Raw genomic sequence first — 23,293 nt, forward strand, 5'->3', positions numbered from 1 at the left:
TGCAGATATCCTCAACTCCTGGCATTCCCGCTGGACCAGGAGGCATGCAGATGTCCTTAATCCCTGGCATTCCCGCTGGACCAGGAGGCATGCAGATGTCCTTAACTCCTGGCATTCCTGCTGGACCAGGAGGTATGCAGATGTCCTTAACTCCTGGCATTCCTGCTGGACCAGGAGGCATGCGGATCTCCTTAACTCCTGGCATTCCCGTTGGACCAGGAGGAATGCGGATCTCCTTAACTCCTGGCATTCCCGCTGGACCAGGAGGCATGCAGATGTCCTTAACTCCTGGCATTCCCGCTGGACCAGGAGGCATGCAGATCTCCTTAACTCCTGGCATTGCAGCTTCTCTTTTGATTAGACAGGCTGGTTTGATATCATCCTTGTAACTGACACATATTGTTGTGCCATCCCTGCTAATCAAAAGAGGAGTTAGGTGATTTGAAGGTCACCCGGTCCAACAGTCACAGATCACTGACCTGTCCAATGTCCGAAGTCCTACAAATAAATTCTTCCATCTCTACTAATAACATATTATGTTTTTCAGATATAGGATAGACATTTTTAATTCTGTATTCTGAAATTGTCATAGGGTAAAAGTTGTGTATAATAGATGGAGCATCATGGTGGCTCAGGGGTTAGACTGTTGCTTTGCAGCCCTGCTGTCCTGGGTTCAAGTCCCACCAAGGACAACATCTACAATGAGTTTTGTTGTGTGGGCTTCCTCCAGGTTCTCCTGTTTCCTCCCACATTCCAAAGACATACTGATAGGTACCAATGATACAGTGATGAAATTACAGTGAAAAATTTAGAGGAAAAATGTGATTTCAGCCTGCCCCATTCTTTATCCTCTTCTCCCTGCTAGAGCCGAGCGTGCAGGTGTGTTTGAAAGTGGCATAAATTATTGTGAAAATCTATGCTACCCAAAGCCCACTGCAGGCACATGTATGACCTTCTAGTGCATGAAGAGCCGCAGATATGTTACATTTTGCAAGAAGATTCTGTGCTTTTTGTTCTGTCAAAAAAAAAAGGGTATCTAATGGAAACCAGATGGATATCTAATGAATATCTAATGAAAACCAGTCAATGGGACCCTACTGCTTCATTTACATCCGTTCTGGAATGGATCCATACTCCACAATAATTCCATTTCCCCAGTTTTAAAATTGAAGAAATGGAACTCGAAAACCCTGGCGTGAATAAAGCCTCAGAATGTGATTTTTTTTTTTTTTTTTAAATGTTGCTTTCATGCATTACAAATACTATAGGTTATTTAATTAGCTCATTTTAACTGTCTATCATACATGGTAATATAAATGCCAGACAAGTCTGAAGTGAAAGTTACCTGGAACTAATCTTCTGCTTTCGGCACAGAATGCTCACCTAGCCACTTCAAGTGCCTCTCTGGTCGATGTATCTTGGCCTCCAGAAGATGCGATGGAGAAGCAGACTGTGAAGATGACAGCGATGAAGTAAATTGTGGTAGGTGACTTATTAACACTGTTGAATTAGTGTCAGACACTATTTGGTGACACTTTCTTTCTGAGACAATCCAACATAATCCTTAGATTTTATTTTACATGAATATTAAAGGGGTTTCCACTTTTTTTAAGCTACAATCAAAAGGTAACCCAATAAAAAAGTCATATTTAACCCTGGAATGCACCCTCAGCTTAAGTGCTACCAATCTGATGGTTGACACAGAATTAACGACATCCCAGCCACCAGTCACCTGACCCTACAGCCAATCATTGACCTTCAAATCACTGGCGGTCATGATGTCATCACTACCGATGCCGTGTAGATCATCAGAGCAGCAGCGCCTGAAATGTGGGTGAATTCCAGACGGAAGGGTGGGTTCTTTTATCAGGCAGACCATTAGTGTATTTAATAAAAAGTGGAAACCCCCTTTAATTTCTGGTTAATAGAAGTATGCTGGTGTGTATGATTAGGTTGTGAGACAAAGTCACGCAGTAATCTTGTGGATACTTGATGCTTGATTAATAAAGGAAATAATTACTAGTATGAGAGTGCTTTGGTGCTTCTGGACACAAAGTGAAGAAATGCCGACGCTGCTGTGATTTAACTCATTGCTCTCTGTGCTCATTTCTGGCATAACACAAGATTGAAAAGGAACCTGCACTAGCATATTGATATGGTTTCTCGTCTGCCAGCACCATCTTATAGAGCAGGATGGGCTGAACAGATAATGGATTGTTTTGTGATAGTTGATTTTGTTTATCTAGAAATGTATTCCTTTACACTGCAATTCCTTGTGAATTCTGGCCTTAGGAGTCCAGTGGGTGGTCCTTTTATGTGATCAAGTGCTTTCCCTGCATGACCATGCATCTAGGGAGAGCTGTCAGAAGAGCCGCCCACATGACTTATAAATACAGAATGTGTAAGTAATTAACGGAATAAATATCAAGTATACTGAATTACTCCCACTAAACCGTATACAGTATATCAACCTACCAAGCTCCTCCTGCTCTATAAAATGCTTGCTTCAGATAAAGCATCAGGTTGGACCTGACAAGTTCCTTTTAAAATAAAAGTGAGGGCAAAAATAATTAACTCATGGTGTCATGGAGCGTTACATCTCCTCATTATTTTAGTGATTACTTCTGAAATGTTGCATTACATGAATTTTCTTCAATGCCTTAATGAGAAACTTTACCAGAGTTTTGCTGCCCCACCTGAAAGCATAAAATCCTGAGTGACAATCTCCTTCCCTCCACCAGAGCATTACAAATGGGTTGTGGTTGGGTCTTCCAGCAAGACAATGACCCAAAACATACAGCCAAGGCAACAAAGGAGTGGCTCAAAAAGAAGCACATTTATGTCATGGAGTGGCCTAGCCAGTCTCCAGACCTTAATCCCATAGAAAACTTATGGAGGGAGCTGAAGCTCCGAGTTTCCAAGCGACAGCCTCAAAATCTTAATGATTTAGAGAAGATCTGCAAAAAGGAGTGGACCAAAATTCCTTCTGACATGTGCGCAAACCTCATCATCAACTACAAAAAATGTCTGACTGCTGTGCTTGCCAACAAGGGTTTTACCACCAAGTATTAAGTCATGTTTGCTAGAGGGATCAAATACTTATTTCTCTCTGCAAAATGCAAATAAATTTACCATATATAATTTATACAATGTTGTTTTCTGCATTTTATTTTTGATAGTCTATCTCTCAGTCTTAAAATTAACGTGGCCGTTTGGACAGTTCATGTCTTGGTCAGTGGGCAAACTTACATCAAGGGATCAAATACTTAATTCCTCCACTGTACAAATAGATTTACTGTATGAATATGGTTTTTTTATACAAAATGTGTATTTTCTCAAACTATATGTGTATCGTGTTTTTCCAGCATAGATGACAGAAAGGTAGAATGCTGTTATTATTTGCAGAACTTAGTATATAGCTTGCTCTCTGGACGATAATCAAATTTATTGTGAAAGCCTTGTTCCTGCCTCCCCTTTCAATCAATTTTTATCAATTTCTATAAATATGGAAAAGGACGGAGGCTGGAAATTTTCCAGTGTCACCGTGACATTACTTTAACCGTAGAAATGTTTGCTGCTCACGGCTCAAGGTCTCATTCTAATTCCATGTGTGTGAGACCTCGAAGTGGCTTCTATCACATGTAAGATGGGGAGATACTGGCCTCCTCTCTGTTACCATAAAAGGGTCTCAATAGTTTTCTGTCAAACTATATTGCATTTAATGTAATATTTGGAAGTTGCAAACCGGCAATATAAAAAGACAGATAAGCCTGGCTAACGTAGCACAGCACAAAAATTGAGTTTACATTTCTGTTATTAAATTTGCTGCCATTTCCTGAGACTCCACTACAAATTCTGGTGACAAAAATATCTTCCTATTTCTGTTCGTTGCAGTGTTATTATGGGTTAAGAAGCCCATAAACTCTGATTATTATTTAAAGGGGTTATCTGACAGTAAATTATTATTTTCTTATCTTAAGTCCCATCGCAGAGACTTGAAGAATGCTTCATCTGCTTGGCATGACGCGGTCTTCTAGTTACTGGACATGAACTTCAAAATGGGGCAAACACCGCATCTGGAGCTGCTGGAGACCTTTTCTGTATTATTTTTAATCAATCCAAGACTAAAAAAATAATTTTACTGTTGGACAACCCCTCCAATTCAACATGTAAAGTGCATCTGCTACGGTCTCCTAAGGCAGCCTATGATAGAGGGGAATAAGCGGAGTTCAGATTCATTAAATGTTCTAAAGTTTGATTGTGTGTCTTAAATCTTGCTATGACTGACAAAGAAATCCAGTGAGACAATTACTCTCCATTGTGCCATACAATACGTATGATTATTTTTCACAGAAATAATGTATAAAAGTCTTCATATCAGCTAGTCTTCATCCACTAGTTCAGAGAGAAGTGAGAGTTAGAGAAAGAGTCGGCAGTGGGAAAAATGCAACTCATAATGGCCAGAAATAGTGTTATACCTCATGTACATACACATTGCAGGTTATTCTGAGATGTTATTGAGAAGTATAGTTTTCTTGGCCCATGCTAAATTTATAAAAACCTCTGTCTGGGGCTATAATTTGTAAATGCTATTGATGACATCTATAAATTATATCCCAAGCCTGAATCTTCTATAAATTTAGCACGGGCCCCAAAAAAAAATACACAATTGTAAATATAGTGTTAAAAAGGACCTATAACCAGTGTGAGCATGTTAAACTGGCCACATAATGGAATATTGGCTGCCAGGCTGAGTAGAATGTGGTTTTCATTTTTCCATTTCTCATCTCTGTTGAGGGGGCATTAGTAGAGATTCGTCCCTGGGAGTGGTTACTTTTACGACTGCATGACATTGACCAGTCAAAAGCAGGCGGCATCATGCAATGAAAAAAAAAACATACACCTAGAGAATATCAGACCCAGCTTTCTCCTGTGAGACATGTCATGACACACAGCCCTGCTCTGTCTCTTTCCTGATCTCACTGTGTAGAGCTAAGTATCATTACAAATGGTTCTTAGAACTTTCATCTCAAAAACAGCAAGTGTTGGCTGGAGTTGTAATAGAAGAGAGTTGACAGACCTGTGAGATGAGAGCTGCAAGAGGTGTTTGTAATGGCACACCACCCAGCTCTACTTCTCCCCACACTGACAGTGCCCTGAGATGAAATCTGCAGATGTTTGTAGTGACATACAGCTTCACTCTTCTCTCCCTCCCCTTACACTGGCAGCGCTGTACATGAAAAGCTGCACAGGTATTTGCAGTGACACACAACCCAACTCTACTTCTCCCCACACTGACAGTGCCGTGAGATGAAACCTGCAGGTGTTTGTTGTGACATACAGCTTCACTCTACTTCCCCTCCCCTTACACTGGCAGCGCTGTGCATGGAAAGCTACAGAGATGTTTGTAATGACACACAGCCCAGCTCTACTTCTTCCCACACTGACAGTGCCCTGAGATGAAATCTACAGATGTTTGTAGTGACATACAGCTTCACTCTTCTCTCCCTCCCCTTACACTAGCAGCGCTGTACATGAAAAGCTGCAGAGGTGTTTGCAGTGACACACAACCCAGCTCTACTTCTCCCCACACTGACAGTGCCCCGAGATGAAACCTGTAGATGTTTGTAGTGACATACAGCTTCACTCTACTCTCCTTCCCCTTACACTGGCAGCACTGTACATGGGAAGCTGCAGAGGTGTTTGTAATGACACACAGCTCTGCTCTACTCCCATACCCTAATCACAGCACATGCCTACAGTCAGTTTACAGAGAAGAAGGACTGTGCATTATTACATGTCTCACAGGAGAAAGCCTATTCTAAGCTTCTCTGAGGGTGTGTTCTTTCTTCCCTTGCATGTCACCTCTAGCTTATGAGTGGTCAACTTAATACAGTGGAAAAAATAAACTGTTCCCCTCAAAAATAAAAAAATGAATCTTTGGTAAATGCCCCTTTGGTCTTCAAAAGGAGATTTGTAGTTAAAATTCTGCGCTGCCGCTAAGATGAATTTCAGGAGAGTAAAGTTGATTCACAGTGGTTTTATTCAACGCGTTTCAGGGGTCTCATGCCCCCTTCATCAGGAAATACCACACAGAACATACAGGCATCACAGGTATAAATAGTTTTGCTAGGTTACAAAAAAAAGGGCACCAACAGGTCAGATGACTCAGTGTCAAAGTTCAATGATGACACACAATTAACAATTCAAACGATTAGGGAGGTATATACAATGAATAAAAAAAAATTATGCAATGACTTCTTTTATATTTCTAGACAATATTTCCAAATTTGAAGCATTTAAGCAAAAAAAAAAAAAAAAAAAAAAACGATCTCTACTTAAATGGACAAGAACCTGTAAGAAAAGGAATTACTCCAGTTCAGAAGCAAATGCCTTACAGATGAACTACCGTGTGGAATCAACAAGCTGCTTATTCTTATCGAAAATCCATTGGAATCTTTACATTGAATATTGAATAAAATCATGTTTTATTATTTTACATTAAAAAATATAACTATATATATATATATATATATATATAAAGATTAATTTGTGGTAGTTTGTGGCGATCTAAAATTCCGAAAATTATAATTAGTGAGTTTAAAATTGTGTCACGTACATAAAAGTAAAAATTTAAACAGCGGTAACCTGCGCTCGAAGTGAGCGCAGAAACAAAGTGAAAGTAACACTTCACCGTCCAGGGATCAATGATAGATGTCATATGTAACAAGAGACAATATGGCATTGCCAAGAGAGGGGAATGAATGAATACACAGCACTCAGTGATCACAAAGAACAGCAGCATGAGAAGGGACACCCAGCACCAGAGTGAAGGAGGATTGAGATAAGTGCTCCTGTCGGGAGGGGTCATTACACCCTGTGAAGCTGCCAAAATCAGCTCTATCTCCCAGGATTTAATCCCAAGAGTAAAATTTGTATGGATGAAGGAGTGAAAGCGCTCCTCTCCCAGGCAGACTCAGACTATGCCTATATGAGGAATTTCATCAATACAGGGCAGAGGAAGAAGAATTTTCTTATAAAAAAATATAAAAAAAGAATTACATCGATTAAAGGCGGAAATTACAACAAAACATATCAATGAACAACTCCAAGATAATCCTAAATATAAATGTACCGTATATATAAATCTTAAATGGCTCAAAGCACAAAGGATTAAAAAAATCTATCATAGCTATACAAATAAAAATATAAATATAGAAATATCGAATCCTTAAAAAAGGGGGAGGGCTGCACATTCAGATAAAAGCTTTGTAGTTTCATTAAATATATATATAAATAAATAAAAGTATTAACAAAAGAAAAAAAAAAAAAAATTGCACTATTCAGATGAAAACCTCAGTTATTTCATTTAAGCCTTCTGGTTTTAGGCTACCTAATTTGTAGATCCAATATACTTCTTTCCTATTTAATTTCATGGATCTATTAGGTACATGCTTAGGTATATGATCGATAGGACTGATTTTTAATAGCTTAAAGTCCTTATTATGCACCAGGGCATAATGTCTGGATAGCAGAGGCGTAGCTAGAGCTTTTGCCGCCCGGGGCTGTTCCCGAGTTTGGCGCCCCCCCCGGCTCAATACACACAAAGGTTACCAAAAACGGTTTTCCTGTTTTGTAGAACTTAAACTGGGCCTAATGGTGTCACCCCCACATGCCACACCTGTGACTTAATACCACCACACCATGACCAGGCCACATAGTGACCGAATAATACTACATACAAGGGACAAATACCACAACACCATTTCCAGACCACATATTACCACCACATAGTGACTGAATACTACAATACTGATCAGTAATAAAAAAAAAAACACAATACTATCACCATAAGTGCCAGTATTCACAGGAGATCTGTACTTAGTATGCAGTGTCTGTGTAGAGGTAATACAGAGATCACTGGTGACATTATACACAGGACCTCTATATAGTATACAGTGTATAGTGTCAGTGTATAGGTAACACTGACTCACCAGTGACGTCTCTAGGTGAAGTCCTTCATCTTTCATCCAGCACAGACCGCCATCATTCCTTCCAGCCAGGACTCGTTTCTGCAGGAAATAACACAGTTATCTCGAGCCCCGCTTGCAGAACACATTACTTAATTTTTCACAACTTCTACATTACATCACATGAAGAAAAAAAGGTGATATAGTGTCACTCTGCACAGTAACAGGACCGCCCCCCCATTTAAAACAGTACACTCAAAAAATAAAATAAATACATCACTGCAGTAATAATATCCCTTAATTAGCCCCTATGGTAATAATATTCCCCACCCTGGCCCCGTTTCTCATTCCTGGCTCCAGCCATATGTTCTCGCATCCTGCCCTCATGAGTATCCATTCTACCCCATATGATCTCCACATCCTGCCCCACCAGCCTCCATCGTATCCGTCCTGCCCCATGATCCAATCCTGCCCCGTGTCTCCAATCATGCCCCGTATCTACATTCTGCCCATGCCTCAAGTCCTGCCCCCAGTGTGTCCAGCATATTACCCCCATGTTGTCCAGCAATCTGCCCCAGTGTGTCCAGCATATTACCCCCATGTTGTCCAGCAATCTGCCCCAGTGTGTCCAGCATATTACCCCCAGTGTGTCCAGCAATCTGCCCCAGTATGTCCAGCACTGCCCCCAGTGTGTCCAGCAATCTGCCCCAGTGTCCAGCCTTTCCCCAGTGTGTCCAGCAGTCTGCCCCAGTGTGTCCAGCATATTACCCCCAGTGTCCAGCATTGCCCCAGTGTGTCCAGCATTCTGCCCCATGGTCTCCAGTATTGCCCCAGTGTGTCCAGCAATCTGCCCCATGGTCTCCTGTATTGCCCCAGTGTGTCCAGCAATCTGCCCCATGGTCTCCTGTATTGCCCCAGTGTGTCCAGCAATCTGCCCCATAGTCTCCTGTATTGCCCCAGTGTGTCCAGCAATCTGTCCCATGGTCTCCTGTATTGCCCCAGTGTGTCCAGCAATCTGCCCCATGGTCTCATGTATTGCCCCAGTGTGTCCAGCAATCTGCCCCATAGTCTCCTGTATTGCCCCAGTGTGTCCAGCAATCTGCCCCATAGTCTCCTGTATTGCCCCAGTGTGTCCAGCAATCTGCCCCATGGTCTCATGTATTGCCCCAGTGTGTCCAGCAATCTGCCCCATGGTCTCATGTATTGCCCCAGTGTGTCCAGCATTGCCCCAGCCCCAGACAGTCAGACATAAAGAAAAAAAAAAAAAAGTAAAATCCTCACCTCTCCCGTTCCTAGCGCAGGTCCGGTGCAGTCAGCGTCTCTCCGGCTCTGCGACGCTCAGGACAGAGAGGCAGAGCGGCGCGCACAGTAGTGACGTCATCGCGCCCTCTGCTCTGAGACGTCGCAGAGTCAGAGGAGGCTGCAGCTGCCGGCACCGCAGGAACCAGGAGAGGTGAGTATAGAGCGGGGGGCGGGACCCGGGGGTGGGGGGAGCTGGCCCTGGTCGTGGCGGCGGACGGCGCCGCCCGAAGATTTAAAGGGACGTCTTTTTTTTTTTTTTTTCTTCTGCAGCGCCGGCCGCCCCCCGCATTGTGCCGCCCGGGGCGGACCGCCCCCCCCCCCCCGCACACCCCTTTTCCTACGCCACTGCTGGATAGACCATGAGTGAGTAAGCCTTTTTTTATATTGTGACGATGGGAATTCAGTCTGAGGTGTAGGGGCTGTGTAGTTCTCCCCACATACTGTTTACCGCAGGGACATTCAATAACATATATTACAAAATCAGAATTGCAATTCAGAAAAAAAGGAATCATAAATTTTTCTTTTGTGGAGCAGGAAATTATACAATCAGATTTATGATTTATGCTAGAACAGCATAAGCAATTTTTTGTGCCACATTTAAAAATTCCTTTGGTGGAATTACTGGTGAGAAACCCATTGGCCCCTGTATGAGATCTCAGGCGACTGGGGGCTATTAAGTCCTTAATTGTGGGGGCTCTTCGAAATGTGATCCCCGGATTTCTTGGAAGAATTCTATTTAAAATAGGATCATTTAGCAGTATGTGCCAATTCTTGTGGAAAATTTTACGAATTTCCTTGTGTTCAGTGGAGAATTGTGTTATGAAATTCAGTGCATAATTATTATTAGTTACTCTTTTTTCTTTCTGCTCTAATAATGTTCCCTGATTTAATTTAATAGAGTTTTTGAAGGCGTTTTTAATTAAATGTGAAGGATAGTTCTGGGCACAAAATCTTTTCTTTAAAACATTAGACTGTTCATTGAAGTCTGTGTCTAATGAACAGTTCTTTCTGATACGGTTAAATTGGTTACTGGGGATATTATTTAACCATTTGTTGTAGTGACCACTGCTGTAATGGATGTAACCATTGGTATCTACTTTTTAAAAAAATGTTTTGCTACAAATCTTTTCTTCTTTAACAAAAAGGGTGACATCTAAAAAATTGATTGACAAATTATTATGGACTACTGTAAACAAAAGATTCCAACTATTAAAATTTATTGTCTGGATAAAATTTTCAATATTATTAGTGGTCTTAGCATAAAGTAGCATATACAATTTGCTAGCTAATATCTCCACAAAGGAGAGTAGAAATAAAAAACTAAAATTACATTTCATTAATTTCTATAGAAACTATTCCATGATGTGGACAGTTCAACATGCTGAAACTGATGAAAGTAGAGTAGTAAAACATACTGTGTGCCCTTCTCTGTGTTGAAAAGAACATCTCTATAACCATCCCACTGTTGGGTCCCATCTTAAAAAAAAAAATCACAACTACCTCCTTTTTTCCCCATCAACACTGGCCAAAACACATTCTTTTAATGCATTCTCCATTAATTCACTGATGAATGTAAGATGGGTGCAGACATGTTTGATATTGGTCCCGATCAAATGCCGATGACACAGTATAGCTCTTGCGCATATATTAGAAAATATTTACAGACGTGAAGCTAATAGTTTTCTACATTCTTACATCTTTGTTTTCTGAAGACTGCACAGAGAGAGGACTTTGGGAATGTCCCGGGAACAAGATGTGCATCAAACATTCCATGATCTGTGATGGTTTTCCCGATTGCCCTGACGCGCTGGAGGAGAGGAATTGTTGTAAGTTTTGGATATATTTATGGACGCCCTAAACTTGTTACCGTTTGCCCCAGCTTTATCTATGCATATTCCACATTTTCTGTTACTTTTGCAGCATCCTGCACACAAGATGAGCTTGAATGTGCTAATCATCAGTGTATCTCAAGGGATATGTGGTGTGATGGGCAATCAGATTGCACAGACAGATCCGATGAATGGGATTGTGGTAAGTGGGATTTAGATTGGATCGTTTGCTACTAAAGTATTTTCAGTCTATTTAATTTTTTTAAATATGTTACCAATATCAATACCGCGACTGTTTTATTTACTATGTGTAATCTTTCTTTAGTAGAAGAGACAGTGAGGCAGATTACAGGAAATGGGGCGGCTCTTCATCTCTGCTCCTGCTTTCCTGTCTGTCAGCCTCCATAGAGACAGAAGAGATAGGGGCTTTCTGTTCAGGGCAGGCGAACTATTGAAAAATGGAAGGTACAATGTACATCTGGTTGTACTTGATTGGGAGTTCCAGCACCTTTAGTGCTGGCAGAAAGCTGATAAAAATCAACTGCTCACCGAAAAAGGAGAATGAGAATCGGGATAGCTCCTGGACATAGTAAACTGGTTTTAAATAATAGTTTTAACTTGTTTTGGGGGACGGGGGTCTCAAGATTATGCTTTTACTTAGGTTTTGTGTGAAATAACAGTTAAGCACTAAAGATGTTTCATTTTTGCAAGGTTTGACTTTTACATTTTTAAGGAACGTTTCCTTTTTTTAGTTTCAGCCTCAACAAATGTGAGCTCATTGACATCCCTGGTAATTCACAGAGCAGCATCCGACTATGAAGTTTGTGCTGATGAATGGGAAGAAGAATTATCTCAGTGGGTTTGCAGACAAATGGGTTTAGGGTAAGGTCAGTAGTTTGTAGTAATAAATACTATGGGTCTTTAAGAAAGTTAATGATTTTTCATCATTAAAATTCATCTGCTTCATCGAAATGTGCAACATATATTATAAGAGTTAAGAACAACTACAGCCTGTGACGGGGTGTACGGCAGAGCAAGAAGGGACAACAGGCCAAGGGATGATTCCACAGATTTATTATCAAGAACGCTGGAACAACACATGCAGGTAGATCTACAGAGTCCACAATTAGTCCAGTGGAACAGGTTCGGGGGCACCTCCCGATAATCCTTGTGCCAGGTAACAAAGCAATAGTCCACAATTAGTCCAAGGGATCCCAAAACAATCTCACGAACGACGAGATATGTCCTCAGCTCAAGTCTCGCCCCGTTCGCTTCCGCAGTCCCAGATGGACATGGGGTCTTGCCTCAGCTAAGAATCCCCACTCCTTCTCCTTCAAGGATCAACTCACATCTGATCTCAAAATAAGAATGGATTGTCTGAGCTCCTGGGATCCGCCCATGAAGGGGGGTAGGGGTCACACCTTCTATTCAATGGTTGGGTCCACCAGAAGATTCTAGACTGGTGGGCTCCGCTTAATCTATGTAGTATGTACATTTGACTAGCCACCTGCTGTGAGGAAGAATGGCTATTCCTCCACTAGTGATGTTGACAAAGCTTAATTACATTAGAGCTTAGGGCTGCAAGTATTGGGGGAAGGAGACATATTGTTACAGGTGAACTCCCAGCACAAGAGAATACATAAATTACAGCTAATAGAAACCAGAGAACAGTTACATACATCAAATGGCGTATTATTCAAATACAGGACAGGGCAAAAGTACATATCATGACAATCCCTTCCCCTCCCAATTTGTGTACGTACCAGGGACCTCTACAGGTCACTGGTTAAGTACACACAGGCAGAGCGTAACTTACATGTGGCTTCATGCAGCCACGAATTGGCATCGTAGCTTTCCCACATCATTGCCCAGGAGAACATCTGCAGGCAGACCACCCATCACCCCAACCACACATCGCCTGACCCCAAAACCAAAGTTCAGATCCACAGTGGCTGTGGGAATAGTCCTCCATTGTCCTCCATTGTCCACCAGCCAGTTCAATGACAATCCCAGGTCCTCGATGGATTGCCTCAGGCCGAACCACTCGGGGATCAGCCAGTGTGAGGAAAGCCCCTGAGTCACAAAATCCAATAAGTCTCTGTCCATCCAGCACGACCTCCTGCAAGTGCTTACCTCGATGAGCAGAAGTCGTCATTGCTGCGGGTCGCACACCATAAACTCCTAGTGGTGCAACATGGGTGGGTGAGGCACTAGGCCAGTCCTCACGTAGTGGTGACACGTCGTCCTCCATGGCACTTGGGTGTACATAATTAATAATACGACTGGGTACAGGATTAATCCTCATTTGAACAGCTGGGCAGGAGGCTTGCAGATGCCCCGGCTGTCCATATCGATAGCATCTCTGCTGGGTCTCACTCCATCCAAGGCGTCCTCTTGGGCGAGGGGTATGGGAACCTGGAGGCCGGCTCCCACCTGAAGGTGCTGTAGGGGTTTGAGGACGACTTCTCCATGAGCTGGCTGGGCATGAGGCCTGCAGATGCCCCAGATGTCCACAACCATAACACCTGCGCTCTGCTACTTCCTCTCCTCGTCGTATTCCAGAAAACGCAGTAGAAGCAACTGGAGGCACATTTACACGGGTATCAGCATGAGGTGGTGGCTTAGAGGAACGGGGAACAATGGGGACAGAAGAACAGGGGGCCACCGGTGTTGTGGAGCTGGTAGGCCTCTCTCCATCCTCCAACAGAACCCTCCACTGAGGCTTGATGGTGAGAGCCTCATCAGCTAGAGCTGCAGCTTCCTCCACAGTGGCTGGTCTCCTCTCACGCACCCATTCCCGGATCTCAGCAGGGCACTTGAAGTAAAACTGCTCTTTTAGGATAACCTGGAGGAAGGTCTCCCAGGTTAAGGCCTCCTCTGCCTCCAGCCAGCGATGACATATTTGTTTGAGTCTGTGGGCATACATCTTGAAAGACACTTCCTCATCACAGGCTAAAGTACGGAACTGAGTCCTGTAAGTGTCTGGGGTAACAGCATAATGTTCTAGAATAGTCCGTTTAATCTCCGCATACTCACAGTTCCCCTGAGGGTCCATAGCTCTATAGGCTGCGGCAGCTCCACCCTCTAAGAGCCCCACCAGATGTCGGACTTGGTCCCTTTCCGGGACTTCCATTAATCGACACTGATGCTCAAAGTCCTGGAAGAAGCCCTCAATGTCGCCTGCAGCCTCATTAAAGGGCTTGAAGTCTTTGCGGGACACTCTGGGGAGTTCCCTCATGGTGGGTGCTGGGGTTACAGTCTGTCTGGAGCTTCTAGCTGCTTCCAAAGCGATCTGCCTCTCCAGCAATGCCATCTCCTGAGCTCTGTCCTCGGCTCTGTGAATGGCCTTCCTCTCCTCGGCTCTGTGAATGGCCTCCCTCTCCTGAGCTCTGTGAATGGCCTCCCTCTCCTCGGCTCTGTGAATGGCCTCCCTCTCCTCGGCTCTGTGAATGGCCTCCCTCTTATCGTCTATGGTGGCCTCTTCTCCCAGCAATGCCAACTCCTCCTCGTACCACACAACCCACTGACTTTTTTGGGTATTTACCTCCGGCTGCAGTCTTTCCTCCATTTGCTGTGAGGGTCCTTCCTCAGCGTCATCTTGCAGGCGAACTCCTTCCAAAGCCTCAATAAGCTGCTCCTTGGAGAGTCCCTTAAAACGGACTCCTACTTCACGGGCCTTTGATTGTAGGCTCCCCAAAGTCCAGTTCTTGTACTCTGCGGTGTTGGTTCCCGATGTTGGGCCATTGTCCTCCATTCCTTCTGCTCTGATCCCACTGCTTGCCACCAGTTTGTGACGGGGTGTACGGCAGAGCAAGAAGGGACAACAGCCCAAGGGATGATTCCACAGATTTATTATCAAGAACGCTGGAACACCACATGCAGGTAGATCTACAGAGTCCAGAATTAGTCCAGTGGAACAGGTTCGGGGGCACCTCCCAATCATCCTTGTGCCAGGTAACAAAGCAATAGTCCACAATTAGTCCAAGGGATCCCAAAACAATCTCACGAACGACGAGATATGTCCTCAGCTCAAGTCTCGCCCCGTTCGCTTCCGCAGTCCCAGATGGACATGGGGTCTTGCCTCAGCTAAGAATCCCCACTCCTTCTCCTTCAAGGATCAACTCACATCTGATCTCAAAATAAGAATGGATTGTCTGAGCTCCTGGGATCCGCCCATGAAGGGGTAGGGGGTCACACCTTCTATTCAATGGTTGGGTCCACCAGAAGATTCTAGACTGGTGGGCTCCGCTTAATCTATGTAGTATGTACATTTGACTAGCCACCTGCTGTGAGGAAGAATGGCTATTCCTCCACTAGTGATGTTGACAAAGCTTAATTACATTAGAGCTTAGGGCTGCAAGTATTGGGGGAAGGAGACATATTGTTACAGGTGAACTCCCAGCACAAGAGAATACATAAATTACAGCTAATAGAAACCAGAGAACAGTTACATACATCAAATGGCGTATTATTCAAATACAGGACAGGGCAAAAGTACATATCATGACACAGCCATGACATAAAATATCCCCTTCAGAATATTCATATCAAAATCTAATTTTTTGAACTTGATAGAGCAGAGAAGGAGCTGAACCTAAAGCACCACTCCAGCGTTTTGTTTTGTTTTTTAATCAGAGCTGGAATGGCGCTTTAAATGTAAGCCCCCTGCCCCCGTTCTTATACTCCTTTTCTGGCGGCTTCACCTTTTAATGACGCCGCTCCGGTCCCCTGGTGCCATCTTGTACCCATAAATTCTGACTGGCTGGAAGCCAGAAGATACATCACAAGAGATCAATGCAAGTCTACGAGAGCCAGAACGAGGCCAGAACAAGGCTCTCATAGAGTGTATTGAAAAGTGACCTCCACGCCGCTCCATCAAACACTGGAGCTGCAGGCAGGTCACTTTTTGCCTGAGACTGACAGGAGCGACCCTGGAAAAGGATGAAGGCAGCAGCAGGTGAGTATGAAGCAGGCGCAGGCGAATTACATTTAAAGCACCACTTCAGCGGTGCAATAAAAACAATGGAATGGTGCCTTAAAGGGAATCTTATAATAGATTTTTCTAAGTTATCTGAGAGCAGCTAGAGACTCCAATTCCACTGTTTTATCTGCGGCAGTTCTTTGACAGCTGAGTCCTGTTTAACCACCACCCACACTGTTGATTGGCAACTTTCTGTGTACACAGAGCAGGAGGAGTACATGACACAAGACAGCTAGTCCTATAGTGAAAATCTCCTGCTCATAAAACACTGATTTTATTGAAACAACGGTGGTTATGGTGTGACCCTACCCAACGGATGGTCGGTCAGCTAACGGCACAATACACATACAACGGGGATGGTATAGGTGAGAGGAAAGCCCTACCCATAGGGAATGGTCACCACCTGAGCTCAAACCTGAGCCTGTCCCTGCACTCCCCTAACGCTCTATACGGGTCCTTCCCCCCCGCCGCCATCAGGATACCTCATCCCTAGTAGTTACCTATTACTGCCCTGGCTAGTACACTGGCCAGCAAGGAGCGCTAGCCTCACCTCTGCAGATAATACACATAGGGGGAAGTGACAAACAACAAAGGGACAAGGTAAGAAAAACACCACACTTAGCTTATGTCCACCGCTGTTAAGCTTCACACCTCAGGTAACAACAGCATCTGGACTACAATAACCAGACGTGGCTGACACCAGAGAGCTGCTCCTGCTAGGCTGGTCTTCAGAAAGGACCTGTATCACTAACAGTCAGCTGATGCATCAGGTGACCTTTTAAAGGATGGTGGGAGTGGTCACCAACTGCATCAGCTGACCCAGCAGCAGGGGGAAAACTGACATTAACCCCCGATGGTCCAAAAGGGAAAAAGTTTTAAACTGAGCAGAACCAGAGCTGCCACAAATCCAAAAATGGATTGTGACAACAGGTCTTTAATAGAACGTCTACTTACAAGGACCAAATAGACCTTTTGTTCTCACAGGGAGGGTATAATATGGCTCTAGAGCTTTATTTAGATCTAGCAGAACATAACATTATTTCTGGTTGTCTGAGTCTGATCAGTCCCTAAACTAGCCAGACCCTAACCTTGGCATGGCAAAATATCAATTTTCCAAATGTCTGCCAGATTAGACAAGATGTGATACCAGTAGCGAGTGACTCCAATTTTATTTAGTGGTTGAGGAAGTAAAAAGTCACCGGTGAACTTGACCCATCACAATGTACTGACAGATATCAAATAAAATACTGAGGCAAAATAATAAAATAATTACATTCCCCGACAAGTCGTCCCCTATAGTGTTTATATGGTGTAATAAGGCACGTGAAAATGGAATGGATTTACATAAAACTATTATAATAAATGGCACGGAAGAGAAACCGAATTATATTGTGCTTAGATAGGTGATTCCACGACATAATCTCCCATGATGTGAGGGATTCGCTGATCACCTTGTTTTTTCCATCATTGCTACCATTATTCATTCAAGCCTAGAGACACAAGATTCAGGTGTATTGTGGTAAAAAGCAGAACCCAAGATGGCCGCTTCCGCACAGCAGACACGGCTTCTGGGAGCTAACCATTCCTGCTTGTTTTCAGCATCCTCCCATGCAGATACCGGCAAAAGCCGAATGTGATAATCGTTAATAAGCCTGGTAGGGATTATACATAATACAGAGTCCAGACTGAAATCTGGGCCCTGGGAGTCAGTCAGCTGTGCCAGTCACGCTGGAAACATCCTCATATGGCAGCCATGTCTGGAAGTAGTGCCAAGAGGTCTTTGCTTTGAGGTACTGTGGTGTCATCCAAGTTGTGATATCCTTAACTAACAGGGAATTACATGTGAAGATTCATTATGTTATTGAGATACTGAACAAACGGTACAGACTACCGGCACACTCACGTTAGGTTTGTAAGCCCTCCATAAAGGAGGAAGCGGACTGTCACATCAATTCAGCTAATGAAGGTTCTGAATGGTGTGGTAGAAGTTTACAGACGCCAGTGAAAGATTAAAGGGAGTCTGTCAGCAGGGTTATTACACTTAATGTGAGAGCAGCATAGTGTAGAGACAGAGACCCTGATTCCAGCAATGTGGCTCTTAATTGGTTGCTTGCTGTATATTGTTTTAATAAAATTACTGTTTTATTAGGAGATTTTCTCTACAGCACTTGTAAACCTGCTGCCATGAGCTCTATATACAGTGGGGCAAAAAAGTATTTAGTCAGTCAGCAATAGTGCAAGTTCCACCACTTAAAAAGATGAGAGGCGTCTGTAATTTATATCATAGGTAGACCTCAACTATGGGAGACAAACTGAGAAAAAAAAATCCAGAAAATCACATTGTCTGTTTCTTTAACATTTTATTTGCATATTATGGTGGAAAATAAGTATTTGGTCAGAAACAAAATTTCATCTCAATACTTTGTAATATATCCTTTGTTGGCAATGACAGAGGTCAAACGTTTTCTGTAAGTCTTCACAAGGTTGCCACACACTGTTGTTGGTATGTTGGCCCATTCCTCCATGCAGATCTCCTCTAGAGCAGTGATGTTTTTGGCTTTTCGCTTGGCAACACGGACTTTCAACTCCCTCCAAAGGTTTTCTATAGGGTTGAGATCTGGAGACTGGCTAGGCCACTCCAGGACCTTGAAATGCTTCTTACGAAGCCACTCCTTCGTTGCCCTGGCAGTGTGCTTTGGATCATTGTCATGTTGAAAGACCCAGCCACGTTTCATCTTCAATGCCCTTGCTGATGGAAGGAGGTTTGCACTCAAAATCTCACGATACATGGCCCTATTCATTCTTTCATGTACCCAGATCAGTCGTCCTGGCCCCTTTGCAGAGAAACAGCCCCAAAGCATGATGTTTCCACCACCATGCTTTACAGTAGGTATGGTGTTTGATGGATGCAACTCAGTATTCTTTTTCCTCCAAACACGACAAGTTGTGTTTCTACCAAACAGTTCCAGTTTGGTTTCATCAGACCATAGGACATTCTCCCAAAACTCCTCTGGATCATCCAAATGCTCTCTAGCAAACTTCAGACGGGCCCGGACATGTACTGGCTTAAGCAGTGGGACACGTCTGGCACTGCAGGATCTGAGTCCATGGTGGCGTAGTGTGTTACTTATGGTAGGCCTTGTTACATTGGTCCCAGCTCTCTGCAGTTCATTCACTAGGTCCTCCCGCGTGGTTCTGGGATTTTTGCTCACCATTCTTGTGATCATTCTGACCCCACGGGGTGGGATTTTGCGTGGAGCCCCAGATTGAGGGAGATTATCAGTGGTCTCGTATGTCTTCCATTTTCTAATTATTGCTCCCACTGTTGATTTCTTCACTCCAAGCTGGTTGGCTATTGCAGATTCAGTCTTCCCAGCCTGGTGCAGGGCTACAATTTTGTTTCTGGTGTCCTTTGACAGCTCTTTGGTCTTCACCATAGTGGAGTTTGGAGTCAGACTGTTTGAGGGTGTGTACAGGTGTCTTTTTAAACTGATAACAAGTTTAAACAGGTGCCATTACTACAGGTAATGAGTGGAGGAAAGAGGAGACTCTTAAAGAAGAAGTTACAGGTCTGTGAGAGCCAGAAATCTTGATTGTTTGTTTCTGACCAAATACTTATTTTCCACCATAATATGCAAATAAAATGTTAAAAAAACAGACAATGTGATTTTCTGGATTTTTTTTTCTCAGTTTGTCTCCCATAGTTGAGGTCTACCTATGATGTAAATTACAGACGCCTCTCATCTTTTTAAGTGGTGGAACTTGCACTATTGCTGACTGACTAAATACTTTTTTGCCCCACTGTACCATAACACCATTACCCATGAGGAATGGGTTAAACTAAATCTGTCAGCAGGTTTTTTTAATATGTAATCGGTGTGCAGAATAATGTAGTGGCTGAGAGCCTAATTCTAGTGATGTGCCATTTACTAGGCCGTGTTTTGCTGATTCAATAAAATCAGTATTTTATCAGCAGTGTATTATCACTATAGGACTAGGTGTCTCGAACCACTCAGTCAACTGCTCTGTGCAACCCCACTCCCACCACTGATTAGCAGCTTTCTGCCTATGCACAGTGTACACAGAAAGCATTCAATCGGTGGTGTGGGTGGGGTAACAGAGCTCAGCATTCAGAGAAGTGATAGATCTCCAGCAGATAATACTATGATTTTATCAAAACTGCAGCAAGTAGCCCAGTAAGTGACACATCGCTGGAATCAGGACCTCTGCTCCTACATCTTCATGTTCTCATATGGGATAGCAAAAATCTGGTGATAGATTATCTGTCATTTATTATTATATTACTAGATGGCAGCCCGATTCTAAAGAATCGGGAGTCTAGAATCCATATATACTTTATTTATTCAAATGTAAGAATAATACAATTAATAAATAATAGTAAGAAAGAACAAAAATAATAGGCAGTATATGGAGAAAACACCAAACAAAAGTTCAAAATTGGTGTGAAAATGTCACTGAACCACTTCACAACTAAATATATATAGTTTTGGTAAATGGTATTATCATTTTTTTGACGAAATTCGGCAGGAGCTTGAAGAGCAACGTCACTGAGCCCGCCTCCACGCAGTAGAAACTTGCTGTGAGGTAAAAATTCAAAAATCACACCAAAATGGCGGGCGGAGTGTGTCACAGTACGGCACGTTTCTGATTGGTCGCTCGCAGCAGGCGGCAACCAATCAGACACTGGACACTGTTGACGTCACTTATCTCCGGACATTAGCTCCGGACATTAGCTCCGGACATTAGCTCCGGACATTAGCTCCGGACAGGAAGTTGGCACAAATTGCAGGAAGTAGTATTCTAGGCAATTATATATTAGATATTACACAAAATTATCTGTGGCCTCTCTGGGATTCATTATGTTATAGACTAACTGCCACTATTTGTATTATATAATGGTATCACTGATGAGAGAATGGTCAGGCCATGGATTCCCACTGCTCTACATTGTACTATGACACTAGATATTAATACTACCATTAAGATATTGCATAATACTTTTTAATATCTAATATATAATTGCCTAGAATACTACTTCCTGCAATTTGTGCCAACTTCCTGTCCGGAGCTAATGTCCGGAGCTAATGTCCGGAGATAATGTCCAGAGATAAGTGACGTCAACAGTGTCCAGTGTCTGATTGGTTGCCGCCTGCTGCGAGCGACCAATCAGAAACGTGCCGTACTGTGACACACTCCGCCCGCCATTTTGGTGTGATTTTTGAATTTTTACCTCACAGCAAGTTTCTACTGCGTGGAGGCGGGCCCAGTGACGTTGCTCTTCAAGCTCCTGCCGAATTTCGTCAAAAAAATGATAATACCATTTACCAAAGCTATATATATTTAGTTGTGAAGTGGTTCAGTGACATTTTCACACCAATTTTGAACTTTTGTTTGGTGTTTTCTCCATATACTGCCTATTATTTTTGTTCTTTCTTACTATTATTTATTAATTGTATTATTCTTACATTTGAATAAATAAAGTATATATGGATTCTAGATACAAAACTGTTCTTCAACTATATCAATAGTAAAAGAATAAAAACTGAAAATGTAGGCCCCTTAAAAAATAGTGAGGAAAGAATGGTTGTAGATGACGAGGAAAAAGCTAACATATTAAACACCTTCTTCTCCACGGTATTCACGGTGGAAAATGAAATGCTAGGTGAAATCCCAAGAAACAATGAAAACCCTATATTAAGGGTCACCAATCTAACCCAAGAAGAGGTGCGAAACCGGCTAAATAAGATTAAAATAGATAAATCTCCGGGTCCGGATGGCATACACCCACGAGTACTAAGAGAACTAAGTAATGTAATAGATAAACCATTATTTCTTATTTTTAGGGACTCTATAGCGACAGGGTCTGTTCCGCAGGATTGGCGCATAGCAAATGTGGTGCCAATATTCAAAAAGGGCTCTAAAAGTGAACCTGGAAATTATAGGCCAGTAAGTCTAACCTCTATTGTTGGTAAAATATTTGAAGGGTTTCTGAGGGATGTTATTCTGGATTATCTCAATGAGAATAACTGTTTAACTCCATATCAGCATGGGTTTATGAGAAATCGCTCCTGTCAAACCAATCTAATCAGTTTTTATGAAGAGGTAAGCTATAGGCTGGACCACGGTGAGTCATTGGACGTGGTATATCTCGATTTTTCCAAAGCGTTTGATACCGTGCCGCACAAGAGGTTGGTACACAAAATGAGAATGCTTGGTCTGGGGGAAAATGTGTGTAAATGGGTTAGTAACTGGCTAAGTGATAGAAAGCAGAGGGTGGTTATAAATGGTATAGTCTCTAACTGGGTCGCTGTGACTAGTGGGGTACCGCAGGGGTCAGTATTGGGACCTGTTCTCTTCAACATATTCATTAATGATCTGGTAGAAGGTTTACACAGTAAAATATCGATATTTGCAGATGATGCAAAACTATGTAAAGCAGTTAATACAAGAGAAGATAGTATTCTGCTACAGATGGATCTGGATAAGTTGGAAACTTGGGCTGAAAGGTGGCAGATGAGGTTTAACAATGATAAATGTAAGGTTATACACATGGGAAGAAGGAATCAATGTCACCATTACACACTGAATGGGAAACCACTGGGTAAATCTGACAGGGAGAAGGACTTGGGGATCCTAGTTAATGATAAACTTACCTGGAGCAGCCAGTGCCAGGCAGCAGCTGCCAAGGCAAACAGGATCATGGGGTACATTAAAAGAGGTCTGGATACACATGATGAGAGCATTATACTGCCTCTGTACAAATCCCTAGTTAGACCGCACATGGAGTACTGTGTCCAGTTTTGGGCACCGGTGCTCAGGAAGGATATAATGGAACTAGAGAGAGTACAAAGGAGGGCAACAAAATTAATAAAGGGGATGGGAGAACTACAATACCCAGATAGATTAGCGAAATTAGGATTATTTAGTCTAGAAAAAAGACGACTGAGGGGCGATCTAATAACCATGTATAAGTATATAAGGGGACAATACAAATATCTCGCTGAGGATCTGTTTATACCAAGGAAGGTGACGGGCACAAGGGGGCATTCTTTGCGTCTGGAGGAGAGAAGGTTTTTCCACCAACATAGAAGAGGATTCTTTACTGTTAGGGCAGTGAGAATCTGGAATTGCTTGCCTGAGGAGGTGGTGATGGCGAACTCAGTCGAGGGGTTCAAGAGAGGCCTGGATGT

At 42.9% G+C, this 23,293-nt stretch overlaps 1 protein-coding gene across 1 annotated transcript in view; it reads left to right on the top strand.

Annotated features, from left to right (window-relative positions):
* The window catches only part of CORIN (corin, serine peptidase), a 649,735-nt gene that overhangs the window by 539,879 nt on the left and 86,563 nt on the right, over positions 1–23,293 (top strand). The window contains exons 13-16 of the mRNA XM_069744507.1: positions 1,375–1,482; positions 10,985–11,098; positions 11,193–11,303; positions 11,854–11,983. Of these exons, the coding sequence (XP_069600608.1) occupies positions 1,375–1,482; positions 10,985–11,098; positions 11,193–11,303; positions 11,854–11,983 (463 nt within the window). The remainder of the gene's footprint in view (positions 1–1,374; positions 1,483–10,984; positions 11,099–11,192; positions 11,304–11,853; positions 11,984–23,293) is intronic.

The sequence above is a fragment of the Ranitomeya imitator genome, chromosome 1, assembly GCF_032444005.1.
Source record: "Ranitomeya imitator isolate aRanImi1 chromosome 1, aRanImi1.pri, whole genome shotgun sequence".
Classification (NCBI taxonomy): domain Eukaryota; kingdom Metazoa; phylum Chordata; class Amphibia; order Anura; family Dendrobatidae; genus Ranitomeya; species Ranitomeya imitator.